The 16138-nt window shown below is 41.6% G+C and overlaps 1 protein-coding gene across 1 annotated transcript in view; it reads right to left on the reverse strand.

Annotated features, from left to right (window-relative positions):
• The window catches only part of UTP20 (UTP20 small subunit processome component), a 63179-nt gene that overhangs the window by 23657 nt on the left and 23384 nt on the right, over positions 1-16138 (reverse strand). Inside the window, exons 21-32 of the mRNA XM_066549556.1 lie at positions 15527-15770; positions 14759-14968; positions 12519-12609; positions 10711-10796; positions 10026-10151; positions 9324-9490; positions 8600-8808; positions 5642-5785; positions 3639-3718; positions 2542-2768; positions 1497-1641; positions 974-1061 (exon numbers count right to left, since the gene is read on the reverse strand). Of these exons, the coding sequence (XP_066405653.1) occupies positions 974-1061; positions 1497-1641; positions 2542-2768; positions 3639-3718; positions 5642-5785; positions 8600-8808; positions 9324-9490; positions 10026-10151; positions 10711-10796; positions 12519-12609; positions 14759-14968; positions 15527-15770 (1817 nt within the window). The remainder of the gene's footprint in view (positions 1-973; positions 1062-1496; positions 1642-2541; positions 2769-3638; positions 3719-5641; positions 5786-8599; positions 8809-9323; positions 9491-10025; positions 10152-10710; positions 10797-12518; positions 12610-14758; positions 14969-15526; positions 15771-16138) is intronic.

Consider the following 16138-nt stretch of genomic DNA (forward strand, 5'->3'; position numbering starts at 1 on the left):
TTTCAAGACACGAAGTGCACATTGCTGTACTTCATTCAGATCAGAGATACTGAACGAGAACAAAGAATTAGAAGGACACAATGCAATCATCAAATCTCTCAGAAGTACTTGCAGCCTCTCAATTAGAAACAATACAGTGTTAAGAGATGACTGTCAGCACGATAAAGACTTCTTTTATGTGTCTTTCCTCATGACTCGAAGGTCAGGAGAACTAATAGAGCTTTAAAAAGCAATTTTTCTTGTTCACCAGAGGTGAACATTAACAGCACAATATACTTCACACAATAGGTCAGCTTGGAAAGGACCATAGGGGTGAATTTAGTCCAGCCTCCCTGCTCAAGGAAGGTCATCCCAGAGCACTTGGCACAGGATTGCATCCAGACACTTCTTGAGTATCTCCAGTGAGGGGGCCCGGCCACTGCGCAGTAAAGTCTTGTACGAACTCCCTCAACAGCAATCACATGTGGTGGCCTAATATTTCACAGATTTAAACCCCAAAATATTACTGTATACAGTTTGCCTTTGCCTTTCATAAAGCAGCAGACTAATGCAGCACTCTCCAGTACATCACACACACCACATACTCAACCACATATGAACATTGCAATCCAGACCCTGTGGCTTTGGGGTGCATAAAATACACACTGAAGAAGAGCAATTATTTCAAACACTGCAAGCAATTTGGTGGATTGACTACATTGAGAAAGAAAGTAAAGACTGAAAGTAAAATAACTTCAGCAGACCTTCCCCATGACAAGGGGGAACAGAATCAGTCTGGACACTGGCACCTCTGGGTGAGTAGTGCACATCTACACACATTGGCACTGCGTTCTGAACAGACTACAAACATGTGAAGACTTGATTGCAGGCTGATAATGAGAAATGGCATGTATATGACTTTTAAACAAACAAATATACTTGATTAAAATAAAATCATATGTTAAGTAGGGGCGGGGAAATAATTTTTACCTACCTGCTCCATGTTAGTCTGATAAAGGAAAGGAATGAGAAGGCTCACAAGCACTGAATTCTGGCTCTTTTCTTGTATGAATTTGCTGATCCTGCAAAATTGGACAAGGTAATTTACTCTTTTATATCATTTCAATCACCAGTACAGAGCAAAGAAGTCTGTCAGCACTAGTGTCATTTCACAAGGCTTTGTCAGCCTATCCAGGCTAACAGAGCGTGCCTACCAAATTCACAGTCCCAGCCTAAGCATTCAGCTCCACATGACTGCAGGCATTTCTGCACCTTTTTCTAACCTCAAGAGATATTAGGTTTGAGTACCAGCAACAAAACCAGCTAGAATCAACTTCTGAAAACTTATCACCTCAATAACCAGCAAATAACAAGGTCAATGACAGATCCAGGTATTTACAACAGATTTTAAAAAGTTGAGACACAGTGTTTTTTAATTTGGAAACTATTACAATAAGCCTCTTTCTTCCTCCCTCCTTCCAGCTTTTTAACTATTTCAGGCTCTAAGAATCACTTACTTGGAAAGTATACTCAGCTCTTTGCTGACTTGAGCTCTGTACTTCTTCTTTTTCACCTTCTCCACATTTAACATTGTTTTGCTGAAGTACTGAAGTATGGTAGGAACATGAGGCAGGACCAACTGGCAACCTAGGCTGAGGGGTTCTGTAAGAGATACAACAGTTAGCAACACCCAAGAAACTCTGCTGCAAGAAACAGAAGGGAGATCCAACACTATACAAAGGGGAAATTAGGATAAGGGAGGTTTCATTAGTAAATGGGAGCTATGAACATGCAGGGCAGCTGGCGGCTGGGAAGAAGCACCAGCACTTGCTGAGACCAGGTCTAACATGTCTGAGATGGGATCAAAGAAAGCACAAACCACTCTCCTCACAGATTTCAGTAACAGCCCTTGTAAGCGTAGGCTTATTAGAAAGTACCAAGGACATTCCTCAACAGTATCAACATCTAAAATGACTGGAACATTTGTAGATGTGGTTTTCTTTATTCCACCACTGACCTCTTGTGTAAAATGAAAGCTGCCATAACAAGGGCACATGCTCCTTTCCAGTAGCTTTGAGTGTTGCAGGTGAAAGCAGCACAGTGATGCTGTCTCCACAGCATCAAACACAGCACACTACTGTTCTGTCTACTAACTCTCAAAGACGCCAGATCTTTCCAGTCAGGGAGCACAGACTAAACATAAAAGTGATACAGGATCATGTGCATACAGGAATGGGGCCTTTATATAAAACCTGGTGTTAGGCACAGAGCCAAGTCAGCAATGCAGTTCTTGAACTTGTATCAGTCAAAGCTTCACAGACAGAACAGGTCAACATTCCTTCATAAGGAATCTCTCTGTGCTCAGGATCCTGACACTCAAACGTGGACTTCATCAGTCATCAAGCAAGCAGGACTTTACAGTTCTTGAGCACAAGACAAGTTTGTACCTTGATGTTTCCATCTCTGCCAGGAGGTCCTCTTCCCCTTAGACAGCCTCACCATAATCTAACACCTCCATCTAAAGCACCCAACAGGTCTCTGAGAACTCTCAGGCAGGCATACCTTCTGTCATGTCTCCAGTGGCCATGACAACACAGTCAGTCACGCTCAAACTGGAAACCTGCTCCGTGGGCTCAAAATCTGGGCTGTTGAGAAGGCTATCGGCAATGTCCATCACAAGGCTGGATGTGGCCTCAGACAGATTCTTGGCTGACAGCACAGCAAAAACATTTGTCAGTATATCACTCTCTGGATGATCTGGCTGCTGCTTGGCCAGCAAAGGGAAATACCTGAGAGAAAGATTATAAAAAGGTTCACTGAAAATTAGGTTCAGAATTTTCAGCTTACAATTCTTCTGTGTGAGAAGTCACACAAAAAATAATGACTGTCTTCCACTTCAACCAAGAAAAAAGTGCACAAAAACCAGAAGAGCATCATCAAAAATACAATGAATGGAGGTTGAGAGGTTATCAAGTCTCTTTTCTAACCCTTTCTCCACAGCCTGAGTCTCCTCTTAGTCTGCTCCTAACCTAGTGATGCAACATAATTTTTAACAGAAGTTTGTGCATAAGGTCTTCATGCCTACCAATGAAGTGTCTCAAAAGAAACACCTGGTACTTTAGCAAAGGAAAAACAGTGAGTCTGAGGAAGAGGCAAAAATCACTCAAGACAGTTGAGTTGGAACTTCTCACAATCAAAAAAAGCTCTTTTACAACTTTCAGTAACAGATTCTCAGTCACAGATTCTGTGCTGAACTTGCCCATACTCCTTCATAAAATAGAAAGAAATAGAGACTCTAAAAATATGAACGAAATTATATATTGTAAAACTGACTTCCCATCTCACAAGACTAAGAAGTCATTGGTCAAGACAAACATATCCCTAAGAAATCAGACCTCCTCCTCACCTGTGAGTTGAGTTTGGGCTGCATATTTGCTTAGTTATTAATACACGGAAAAAGTAGCCTATTATAAAAGTGAGTTCTTGCATAAATTGGAAAGCTTTCCAGCTGCTTTGACTGCTATCAAAAGAATAAGAGCCTAATGGAAAAAGAAAATATGGGTTTGGACACAATTATTCACAGCCTGTTAGTGTGCTCCTTCTTCTTTGTGTTTTCTGTATTCCAAAGTACTTAGGCTTCTTTGCCAAAGAACACTTACCTGGGGTTCTTACTCCAGGTGTGAATGAGTTTGAGCAGAAAAGTTGGAGAATACTGACTCTCTGAAGCCAATCTGCAGACCTAAAGGAGAGAAAAATCAGATACCAATGCAACATAAGTAAGTAAAGCCACTTGAAAACGTCCTCTCTAACAAAGACCTCACATTCTACAGTTTACCTTTTTTATAAAGTAATTTCAACCTTTTATAAGGTAATTTTCCAACTTCTTCAATATTTGTCAAATGACTCTTAGATAATTTCACTCCTGTTTATACAATATTCCAGCTACCATTTTTGCCTTCCCTTGAAACTAGATTCCCACAACACCTCACATTTGCCACAGAGACTTATCAAACTCTCCCAGACATACCTAGGAAATCTCAAGCACAGCACCCAAAACTCACTCCTCTCCCACCTCCTATGCCCTGACTGCAGCACCTGGTCTGTATCTCCACACTGGAGAGGCTGGAACATCATATTGCTTCCCATGAATGGGATCTCCTAACAGGGTTCTGTGTCCAAAACAACCCCAACTGTGTTGGGGTTGTGTTGCTGCTAACAAGTCTCTGCAGCAAAATCCTGGGCTATGAACAACAGCAAACTCCAATTGCAGGTTCAACAGGCTTAAACCAATTTGCCCTCTCCATCAGTTTTACACACCTCAGTTCTGTAGTTTTAAAAAAGGAAAGCACACAAGTCAAAACGATTCTTTTGCCAAAACCAAATCTTCATGAAGTTCACCAGAAAATACTCCAGAGGGAGCTTCTGGATCATACTACCATCCAAGCTTCAAAACCATCTATCTTCCTGACATATGTAAGGACAAGAGGCATTCTAACTATTTAGTAACAAAAGTACATCTTGTTCAGAGTTACTCAGAATTTGCAAACACTGTGCTCTGTGAAAGCTTTAAGTGCTTTGCTGACTGCCTGGAACTGCAATAGCCTGAACTGCTCTGGAACTGCAATAAATGTCCACTGCTTTTCCCACGGAGCACCTCAGCTGTAAGAAGACTCCACGGACAAACCAGGAACATGCACTTCCCTGTTGCCCAGCCCAGTGCAAAACAGAGCTATATGCACTGCCTGGTACTTTTCATCTACTGTTTGTCCACACAACCATACTATACATCACATATTATTACTGGTAGAGCAGAGAAACAGTGTAGGAGTAAACAAACACAATGTCTAGAGAAGCAGCTCTGTGGTTTCACAGACTAGACCAGTGCTCTTTAACAGGCTTTTCTGCTGCAGGGAAGTTGGGCATTTGGATACCTTAAAAGCCTCTACTGAAGAGCATGCTTGCAGTCAGCCCCTCTAACTCAGTTAACCTTTTCATGGACACAGCTTGCTTTTAGAGCAGAGACAACCCAGCAGCTGGTACAGGCACTTCCTGACAACCTCAGAGACACTGCACTGACAAAGACAATATAATTTAATTTTAAATCCTGTGTTCTCTCTCCATCTCACAGCAGTGCATTTTCCAAGCTCAGAGGTGGTCTGAATTTCTCTGATAAAAGCCACATGCCTGTGCTTTGTCACTGCACTCACATGGAACTCTTCGCAGGCTCAAGACCACTTAGCCCACTGACAGACCCTCCTGGGTCCTTCCTTTCCTGCAGCAGCATTTGCTTCTGCAGTCCCCTACCCAACAGCTGTCACACAGAAAAGTAGCAAAGTACACCTAGAAAAGACTCGTATTATTTAGCTTCCTTGAAGCAGCTAGGGAAGAACTCTGTTTCTGTGGTTAAAGAACAAGGAAATAGCATCCATTTTATTCAGATGAATTAATTTGTACTTTAATCTGTGACTTGATTATTCCAGGACTAATCAGAGAAGAGCCAAGAAACTGGCCTTGCACAGACACACTGAGATGCCACAATCTGTCCAAGGCCACATCCAATCTAGCGATGGACAGAGCTGACATGATGGACTGCAGTACAGCTGGAGTTTTCTGCATGGTGCATGTTTCAAACAAGTTATTTGGAAAAACAAGAAATACTTACCTGAGGCCATACCACAGCATGGAAAACTGCATCGATCTCTTCCACACTAAAGCTGTAGGTCTCATAATCAGAAAAAAACTCTGCCACAAGCTTGAGACCAAGGCGTCTCAAATTCTTCAGTGGATTAATCAACCTAGGTTGGACCTGTAATGAAAACCAACAAAAAACCCAACCCAGTAAGACCTTGGCAGAACAACTACCAACTACTTGCTCTGAAATTAAATCCAGCAATTGACTGACCACATCCAGACACATTCTTTGCAGAAACTTCTGTTTTCTCTTGTAACTTGTTCACAGTAGCAATGTACACCTCAGAGCTGACCTAAATGTTTCTAGAAGGGGCCTGCCTGTTCCTGCATTGAGGCAGTTACAGAGGACTCCTTCAGGTCATAAAAAATCCATGCTGATAGGTTTAACCCCGTAGCATCTGCCCCTTTTGGATGCAATGCAGAAAGCTGCACTGCAATTAATTAGATTTCCAACTCTGACACTTAAACAATTCTGTTTTACACTTGAAAGGACCGAAATCACCTCTTCAAAGTGAAGTTGTACTTTGTACACTGAGATCTTCTGGGAAGAAATCAACAGATGAAGAGAAGGGGGGAGGAACAGAGAAGGAAAGAATGTGAATTATGTCTTCCAGTGGAGTAGGGTGGGGGCTATAGCATTTGGTTACCGGAAGGTGCTTCCTGTACCCATTTAGTGGCTATGTTCCATAGCCTTTCTTTGGGAAAACATTTCAGTAAGGGAATTCACACAGAGCTGCATTCTGACTCTCCTCCCTGAGAGAAGTCTTGACCTGAGTAACCTAAATTATTTCCATACTGTGCAATGCAGCTCACAGCATGAGCACAAGAAGTAGCTCCACAGTGCAGAGGTAATGAACTTCAGCCTCAGAAACAACAAAGCCACATGAGAGCAGATGAAAGCCACTGTCTGATATTGGAGCTCTTTTGGGTCCCCATATCATGATCCACAAGTGGATCCAAGAATATAAAATCACAAGTAAAAAAGACAAAGAGGAGATGGTGGAAAAGGAACTGATCAAGCTCTTGCAACAGGACGTCCCAAGCTATGCTGAATGTGCACAATGGAGTGCAATCAGCTTCCAGGTGGCAAATGAACTGTTTGAAAGCCCAAAGAAAGCACAAACCATACTATTGCTAATGGCAACCTCCAAGTGAAGTCATTTTGGGTTTCCCACTATCCAATCACCATGAGTTCTCTGAGATCAAGCCTTTGAGAGGACAAAGAAACTCAATAGTGAACACAATCAGTAGGAAATGGTTGTGGATGCCATGGGACAGACAGAGAGAAATGGTAAGCATTTCTCTCTCTCTGTCCTACAGCATCCACAAATGGTAAATTAATAACTTGTCTTAAAGTGGTCAAAGTTGATGTTTAACTCTCCAGGCAGTATCAGTCTGCAATAAATTACTCTCAAACTCCAAGAATGTCTTCTAATTATTAGTCAAGATAAACAGATTTCTCACACTCTTCCTTGATCTTTTAACAGCCCCTGGGCTAATGAAGTGCTAAATTAAGTTCAGACAAACAACAGACTGTCAATCCTGATATTACACAACCATGACAGAATTACTGCAGCAACTCTGGCAAAATGTGGCTTTCCTAGCAGTTAATGAAGCAGTTTTAAGAACTCCTGTCTCCTGTCCTCATTGAAAACATGCAGGCATATGCAATGCACTGCTGAAGTCAGACTGTGGGATGCTGAAATCTTCAAATTTGCTCATCTTCTTCGTAAATTAAGACAGTTACCAGGTTCTGTCCAGCCTGCAGGCAACTATGAGACCCTGGATACTGCCTATTGCAAGGACTTGCTTTGTTGGATAGATTTTTTTTCAAAGCAAGTTCTAACCTCAAATGCTCACAGCTGGGTCTTGGCAAGAACACGCTCATGGTGACGAAACATTCATTCCCACTTGCTCAGGCCATCATCTCCTAATACCTTGCAACACCACAGTGATGATGACTGTGCAGTTTGGTTGTTTCCTACCTAATACATGAGCAGGCTCTGCACCAGGAAGACAGAAAAGTCTGGCTCAGTGTTACAGTTTCTGAGCAGCTGCCAACAGACCTCAAGTAGCGGGACTAGAGCTGAGGGATGTCTGTGCTGCCCCCTGCATACAGGGCAGCAATAAACCAACACGCCCTACCTTCAGGTACAACCAATCTTTAACAGGATGTTTTCCTCACCTGACCCCTTCTGCTTGTACAGCCACTGCTCAGCAAGGGAAAAAACATTTCCACTGCTCTGCAGATACCTGGCTAGGACCCAAATAATAACACTGGATTAGTATGACTCCTGATACAGAGCTGAAGATGCTTCTAGTGTGCTGAAAGCACGGCTGGTAGTCATGTCCCGTGTCCCATGACAGGAGATACAAAGGGCAGATAATCACTGTGATCATCCACAATGCTGAGCTCCCCTGAGGTCTAGCACTGCAACAAAACACCTCATGGACAAGCTTTGCTCTCATGTCTTCAGGGAAGGAACTTTAAACCCCTCCTTCCCCTGCTCAAATGTTTTATCCTTGCAGCCAAGAAACTCCATCTTTACGGCAAATTTCAACTTCCATCTTGTTACATGTTTACAACAGAACATTTATCTCTCATGCCCATCTCTCCACAAAACAGATAGGAACAATGCACAGAGATCACCTCCAACTCTTTCTTCAGTAGCTCAAACAAAAACACAGTTCAAATCAGTTTTCTAAGTACATTAACTTCGCCTGCACAGCTTGAGCCCTGTAGCACTTTCAGACAAACACCACTTGCCTCTATTTTGACAGACTTCTAATTGCTAAGCTTCACTCCACCATGGCATTCATCTTATCTTTATCTGAATCAGTAAAGCTCTGTCTATATGTGTAAGCTCAGAGGAGGAGGAGAGAAAGAAACTTAATTTACATGTTTGTATATTGTTTGCATATACTGTACCTTCTCTCTTTGCTGAAGGATGCAGGATACCACTGCAGTCATGCAGAGCAGAATCTGTAGAATTTCAGGCAGGTATTGCTGGATCAAATGTCCCATGTTTTTCAACACAACCTCAAGACCATTGAAGAGGCTATGCTGACGCCCAAGAGGCAGGACTTTAGCTAAATCCAGCTCTGACATACTTTGAAGGACTGCAGTCTGGCAAGGCCCTGTGATAGGCAAAGGAACAGCAAATTATCTAGGGAAGCACCATGGAGACACCCACCACCAAGAATAATTTCAGTGAAAAATAGTGGAATTTGGCGCTAAATTACAGATCCTCACAGTCAGATTTTTAAATAAGAACAGCTCTGTGTCTCCATCTCTCTGATATTTAGATGTCTCCCACTGCTACAGAATAAGAGCACTTTACAAGCTTTTTACTGCCATGATACTCAGGCTAGTCTATGATGCCAGCCACTACCCACTCCTGGCCTGCTACAACTTTTTTGCACAGCTGTGGCAAGTTGTTCAGTTTTTCTGACCTTGGACATGTAAAACAGAGCAATCATGCTTTGTAAGGAGAAATTTAGGGGAAACCCAGTCCTTACCAAGGGTTTACTTTCATCCCTTCAAGGCTTGGTTAAGAGACAAACTGAAGCACGTAACAGTACTAAGCCTATTTATCCTCCCACATCTCTACAGTCAGGAAATACCACACCCCCAGCTTCTATGGCCTACCTACCATTACTGAATTGCTTCACAGCTTCAAAGAGTAGATCCAAGAACATCCGGATCTCTTCTGGCAGCGAGCCGGCCAGAAATCGCAGAACGATCGACATGCGAGTGCTTGCTGAAGACTTGCCCTGTGTTTTGCTCCCTGTTTTGTTTCTCATTCTGCCATAGAGAATCCTTCCAAAACCAAAAAGAGGTTGCATTAGCTTTCAGCAAGCTATCTGTTTTCCAGCCTCTTATTCTGCAGGAGAAACTCGGTTTAAAAATATTCTCTAATGAAAGTTCTCCCTTCAGGTTCTCCACTGAACTATTACATATTACCCAAAAACATCTTAGTGAAAGATCAGCTTCTGCTTCTACAATGGAAGCTCTGCTGGAAACTTCAGGTACAAAACTGGTTACTTTGCAGGACAATTCACATCGCTGCAAATAGCTGGCAACACTCAATGAACTGAAATGTCCTCACAGTCCTCTGTAATCCTTAGTAGAAACAGTATGTACCAAAATGCTGTTTTTAAAGAAAACACCATTTGCATAACACATTATATAAATGTGTTAATAAGAAAACCATACAGAATATCACAAACTAAGTCATTAAACTATACCATTAAGAATGGGTTTATCCCAACTATTCAAAATGAGAAGCAGCATTACATCTCTCTGCTCATGGTACTTCGCCATGAAGCTTTTGAACTCACACTTCAGAACACACCTCATAAGAACAGGGATGAGATCTGGTCGATGCTCTGTTTTTACTACTGTGGTCTCCTCAGAAATACTGAAATGGACTATCTCTTCTTTAAAGCTCTTGTCCTCCAGTAGCCTTTGCAAGTTCTCCCTGAGAGTAATAAACATTATTTGAGGGCAGGTAGGGTTATAAACATAGACAGATAGACACACAGATGCATCTACATCTAATTACCTACCTATCCTTGCTGTATACAAAATATTAAAGTACTATTTTTTCACTCTTTTATTTAAAAAACATATTTTACAAGCAATAAGTTCAAGCTAATGATGTGGACAGGTAAGTCCTGGATGTATTCCAAGGAAATTATTTAACTATAAACTACAGTTTTATGCTGTCACTTTCTTTGGGTGGTTATAAATCATCAGTACAAAAGACATCTTTGAAAATGATGGAACTACTAACACCACTGACACTATTCTGGCCCAGAATGGAAGTGTTGCTATTTTCTCTAAACAAAAAAGAGACACTGATCAACCTCAAGATCTGATTTCCTCTCTTAGATACAAAACATACAGCTGACTAAAATTAAACTTTACATATATGTCTTCAACAAATACAGGACCCCAAATAAAACTGACCCCAAAGCAGGCTTCTGATATGTTAGCAGGCTAATTCACCAGTGCTAAAATAATATAAAAGCTTTTACCTGTATGGCAGTAGATGAGGATGCTTGTATGTCATTATACAGTCAAGAGCTATTCTCTGCACATTCTGGTCTTGATGAGACAGTAACTGCAAATAATAAAAGAAAGAAAATGAGTCCCTATCTAGGAGGCAGAAATGCTTACTGAAAATAGTGAAACAACCCAAAGGCTACCGGCTCAAGCAGGTTTTAGACTAACTTATTCAAATGGAAGCAGAATGTATGTGTTGCCAGTATAAAGCCAAGATGTACATGCACAACTTCCACTCATAAAAAGGGGCATGGTTGCTGACAGTTCATATATACTTTTCCTTCCTACCTACATAGGATAGTTATAATATTATGTTTTTTTTAATAGCTGTCTTTTGGACCATTATGAGTTTGCATTCATCATCAAAACCAGTTATCAGCTGTGTATCTAAGAAGAGTGGATTAAAAAGCAGACTACCCAAACCATTCCAAGATATCTGTATTTCTTTCCTATGATAAACACAAACTACTTGGAAGACTTGGTATGCAAAGTCTCAGTGAGATTCTACCTCTCTTGAAGATGACTCTTCATTACCTAGGCACTAAACAACACCAAGGAGTGGTCACAGCACCAAGACTACCTGAGTTAAAGAACTGTTTGCACAATGCACTCAGGCACATGGTTTGATTCTTGGGGTGTCCTGTGCAGGGCCAGGAACTGGACTCAATGATCCTGACAGATCTGTTCCAACTCAGCATATTCTGTGATTCTGAGATTCATTAGGACAGGGAAAAGAAGTTGAGAAATACAGATCATTTCCCCAGGCAGCATCTTTATCAGTTCTTCAGTCTCCTACTAAATAGCACAGCAAGTGTCATCAGAGGTCACTTTGCCATGACGTCCGTATGCCAGATGGACACACCAGCCATCACAATGCATATACTAAGACACAGAAATGCAAACACTAAGTGATGAAATAATCTTTCTTGTGCCAGGCTGTTCTTCCCACAGTGATTTGACCTTTACACGACTGCCCAATATTTTGCTAAGAACACAGGCAAGCAAACACATCGATCAACTGTTTTTCTAAGCAATACTTTGAGATAGACTGAAACAGAGTGGATGTCTACTAGAGGCTGTCAAATTCAGGGACTAAGGAATGGAGCTTTCAACACCCACAGCCTCAGAAAACAAACTAGGAACAATGAGAGCAATCCCCAATGACCGGAACAAATCCACAAACTGGGAACCAACACAACCCTGTGAAATTAAAAAATTAAAAAAAAAAACCATTTTAAGGATTGTAAAATAAAGAATTAGAATCCCTCTTTGAAGTCATACTTTTGACAATTCTTTCAGGGAAATCCCTAGAATCAAACAAATTGAATATTCTTCAAGGAGAAATTCCTTTTTTGATGCTTGATAATCTCTTGTACATACTGGCCATACTCTTAGTATACAAAACACTATAGACAAAGACAGATCTCCTTAGATCTTCCCCAGGTTTTGTATTCTAAATCCTCCCCCATATCCTGCATGAAGTGTAAGTGAAACAGATATACTCTGCAGCCACTCTTCCACCTTGCCAAAGACTACTACTTGTCAGCTGTCAGATCTGTTTGCCAGTGCCTGGCAAACTAAGCCAGGTATCTTAAGCAGGTCTTTGCCTAAGGGGCTCATTTCAAGTGAAGCCTGTTAGAAAGTCCCCTCAAGGACAGCTCCTTTTTCAGCTGTCACAGCTGAGATCAAAAAATGACAGTTTTCCTCAGTATTAGACATGGCACTCAAATAAAGAGTTGATTTATTAGTAGTATTTCTAAAAGTAAGCAGAGAGCCTCACCTGGGTATACAAGGCATTCAACTTCTGCTCCAGATACAATGCACGAGGATTTGAGAATTTTGAGAAAACTTGTAAGTGGGCTATTAGTTGCCTGCAAAACAAAGAAATGATTTTTAAAAAGATCCAGGAGACAAATGAACGGGGAACTTAAGTTAAAATTCATTAACAAGAAAGAAAACAAAACACAACACAAGAGGATCCCAAGTCTTCAGCACTATTTCAGACATCTCAAGGAGTGTCCTGCTCCCTAAGCAGCTCCTTCCAGCTGTCACTTCACTGCACAGAGAACGCCTTTACTTCAGCAGCACTGGATAGGTTCAGTTTTTTCATGAGAAAGGGGTAAATTAAGGATGCAGCTTACTTTTCTCTGCCAACCCAGCCTAGAACACCAAAACTCTGTATTTATCTTTTTGTTTATTCACTTGCCCATAACTGGTGCCCATGTTGCTCCTACCAATGTGATGGGCTGCATTCAGCCACAGACTGTACTGGGGCTGCAAGGACAGATGGGAGTCAGTTCCTCTAGCACTGGCAGGGTCACCTCATATCTGCCCCACGTCCTCCTCATGGAAAGGTGTGACCATGGTCACAAGGGTTTTCAGGATGAAGAAGAGATGAGAATGTTGACTCCATGATCAGAAGGCTTGATTTATTATTTTATGATATATGTTACATTAAGACTATACTAAAAGGAAATAGAAAGGAAAAGGTTTCTTCAGAAGCTAGCTAAGCTAAGAATAGAAAAGAATGAATAACAAAGATCTGTGTCTCAGACAGAGAGCAAGAGCCAGCTCTGCCATGAGTGGTCAGGAAATCTAAACATCCACAGGAGACCAATCACGGGTCTACCTGTTGCATTCCACAGCAGCAGATAACCATTGTTTACTTTTGGTTGCTGAAACTGCAGCTTCTCACAAGGAAAAATCCTAAGAAAGGATTTTTCATGAAAGATGTCAGCGACAGAAAGGGACAGAGAAGACCAGGATAAATGAGATCTCCTCTACCATGTGTGCTGTGGGACTGGTAGAAGCTGTCCCCGTTCAGCTGCTAATTTACAGTGAAACCTCCACACACCTGAGATGGGCCACCCTCTTCCATGGCTGGGCACAGACAAAGGATGAGTAGGATGCCTTCCAGGAACCTCACAGGGAGCCTGGAGCAGGTGCTCCCTGCTTCAGCCATGCTTCCCAGGACACAGGGTGCAGCCCCACAAGGGAGTTCTCCCTGGCACAGGCCTGACCTGGGAAGGGAGGTCACTCCACAACTCATTAACACACCCCGGGTAAATCTTTCATGCCTTTGTTACAGCTACCGGTGCTAATGTTTCCACTTCACTGCACAGATGTTCTGAGATGGAGGCTGGGAAAACAACCAAATATCTTGGACTGTCACTGTATTTTAATTGCTGATAATTTGCAGATAGAAGCCAGACTCCGGGAAAAAAATGAAACACCCATAGGACACCTGGGATGAAATGACACTTTAGGTCACATATCAAATACTTGTATACTTGTCTTGTTCCAACATATAAGGTGACATTTTGAAGTTCTCTGTCATTACAAGGGCGATCCTTTGCAAAAGAAATGTCAGACTATAACTCTTTGTGCTGTATTTGTAAGGGATATTAGACAGAGGTCATCACTGGGGAGAATTCATACAAAGAGCAACTTTCTCCATGCATTCAGCACTGCAACAATGACACTCAGCAACATGCAGCTTCATACTACCAAATAAAAACCTTGGTCCCTAAAAAGACAAGATTTATAATGGGCAGGAAATGGCAGAATCCCAATATTCTATACCTAAATATCCCAATATTCTATACCAATATTCTGTACCAGAATCCAAATATTCTATACCTTAACAAATAATCTATTTTTTTGAAGTGTTTGGCAATGCCCACAGTTTTCAAAGACTAACAGATATGCACAGAGAGGCCAGGGAAATCAGGTACAAGAGTCTCTGGAAACTTCAGAATACTACACATTTTTTGCCCAAAGTAAAACACACCACAGACAGGTCAGCAGGTAATGCGATAATGATAAAACCTGGGCAATGTGTTTGGATTTTTAGTACTGTACAGGCAGAATCTCTGACTTGTAATCGACTGAGAAATGATGAAGCACAAGCAAAAGAAGAAAAAATAATATATACAAAACCACAGCTTGTATCTCAATGTGAGCTACTGAATCTGCCTTTCCATGAGAGCACTAGCAAAAGGGAAAACTAAAAATACTTACTTAGCAGCAGCTCTTCTTGTTTTCTTTTTTGGTACTCCTATACTAATTGGTTCCCCTTCTTCCTTTTCTTCTTCCTCCTCCTCCTCCTCCTCCATAGCAACATCATTCACCTCTTCAGCGACTATTTGTTTTTCTGCTATGGTACCACTAATTTTCCTTCTGAGATCCTGAGATGGAGCCACTAAGGAATCTGCTGGGTAGTACTCATTTCTGTGTTTAAAAAAAAGAAGGAAGGAATTAGAAGCATAACATTTCTCAAGGTTTTAGGGCAACAACATCAACTAAAAACCTCACCATTCTTACTGTAACATCTTATTATGTCCATCATACTGTCTGATATGTGCGCACATATGCAAGCACACCATTGCTTTCCCTCCAGGGGCAGAAATTTGAATCAGCCTCTAACAAAATCAGTATTTTCCCCATCCTGGGGGAAAACACTTTGGTATTCTGCGATTCCAAACTAAAGTGTGTTTTCATTAAAGAGGAACTTCATTTCCACTGAAATCACTCTGTAACTGAGTAACGAGAGTGACAATGCCAAGTCAATGAATGAGCAGCAGAGACCTACTACTGTAAGTTTCATTTCAGCCTGCTTCATTTCTAACAGAATCCACATTCCAATTAAAAGGTTACCTCTACTGGAAACAGACATGTCATCAGCCATGCATTCAAGAAATAAAGTCTCTAATGGGATAGCCACTCTTAAAGCTCAGCAATACATTGAAAGCAATGTGTCGACTCAACTGAAAAATGAATCTTACTTACCGAATGAATCTCAAAAGAAGTGGGGAAAGTTCCCTCGACCGTGGCTCCACTCTGTCCGGAAACTTATCCAGTGCTTTCCAAAGTAGGAACCTGTAATTTGTGTGGTCCAGCCGTTCACTGCAATCTGTTCTTCTCCTCAGCTGCTCCAGAAAGACAGTCCCCACCTCTCCTTCTGGCATCTTCTCACTTTCTGTTTCAGCAATGCTCTCCTCCTGTTCATCTAATTCATCTTGCAGCTCCATTTCTACAGAAGAGATAAGAAAATCTTTTCAGGTTACTTCATAATCACCAATAGCAAGGAATCCATCCCCCATTACAAAAGTAATACATTTGGTGACATGCACCTGTTTAGACACAACTGTATTTAACACTGACCTGAAAGAAACACATTGCTCAGAAAGTGTTCTAGGATGCCTTGCAACCCTGGCACTTCTCAACTGGGCTCAGTTCCCCTGAGTAACAGAGAAGTTCACAAATGGCTGCACACTTGTGACTCTGTATTGAAATATTAGATTGCATATGCCCATAGGTAAACCTCAAGAGCACACACTGTGTGCAGAAATTCCACGGAGCAGGAAGATGGTCTGCACCATTACACAGGTTTTGTCACTG

Source organism: Molothrus aeneus, chromosome 5 (genome assembly GCF_037042795.1).
Source record: "Molothrus aeneus isolate 106 chromosome 5, BPBGC_Maene_1.0, whole genome shotgun sequence".
NCBI lineage: Eukaryota > Metazoa > Chordata > Aves > Passeriformes > Icteridae > Molothrus > Molothrus aeneus.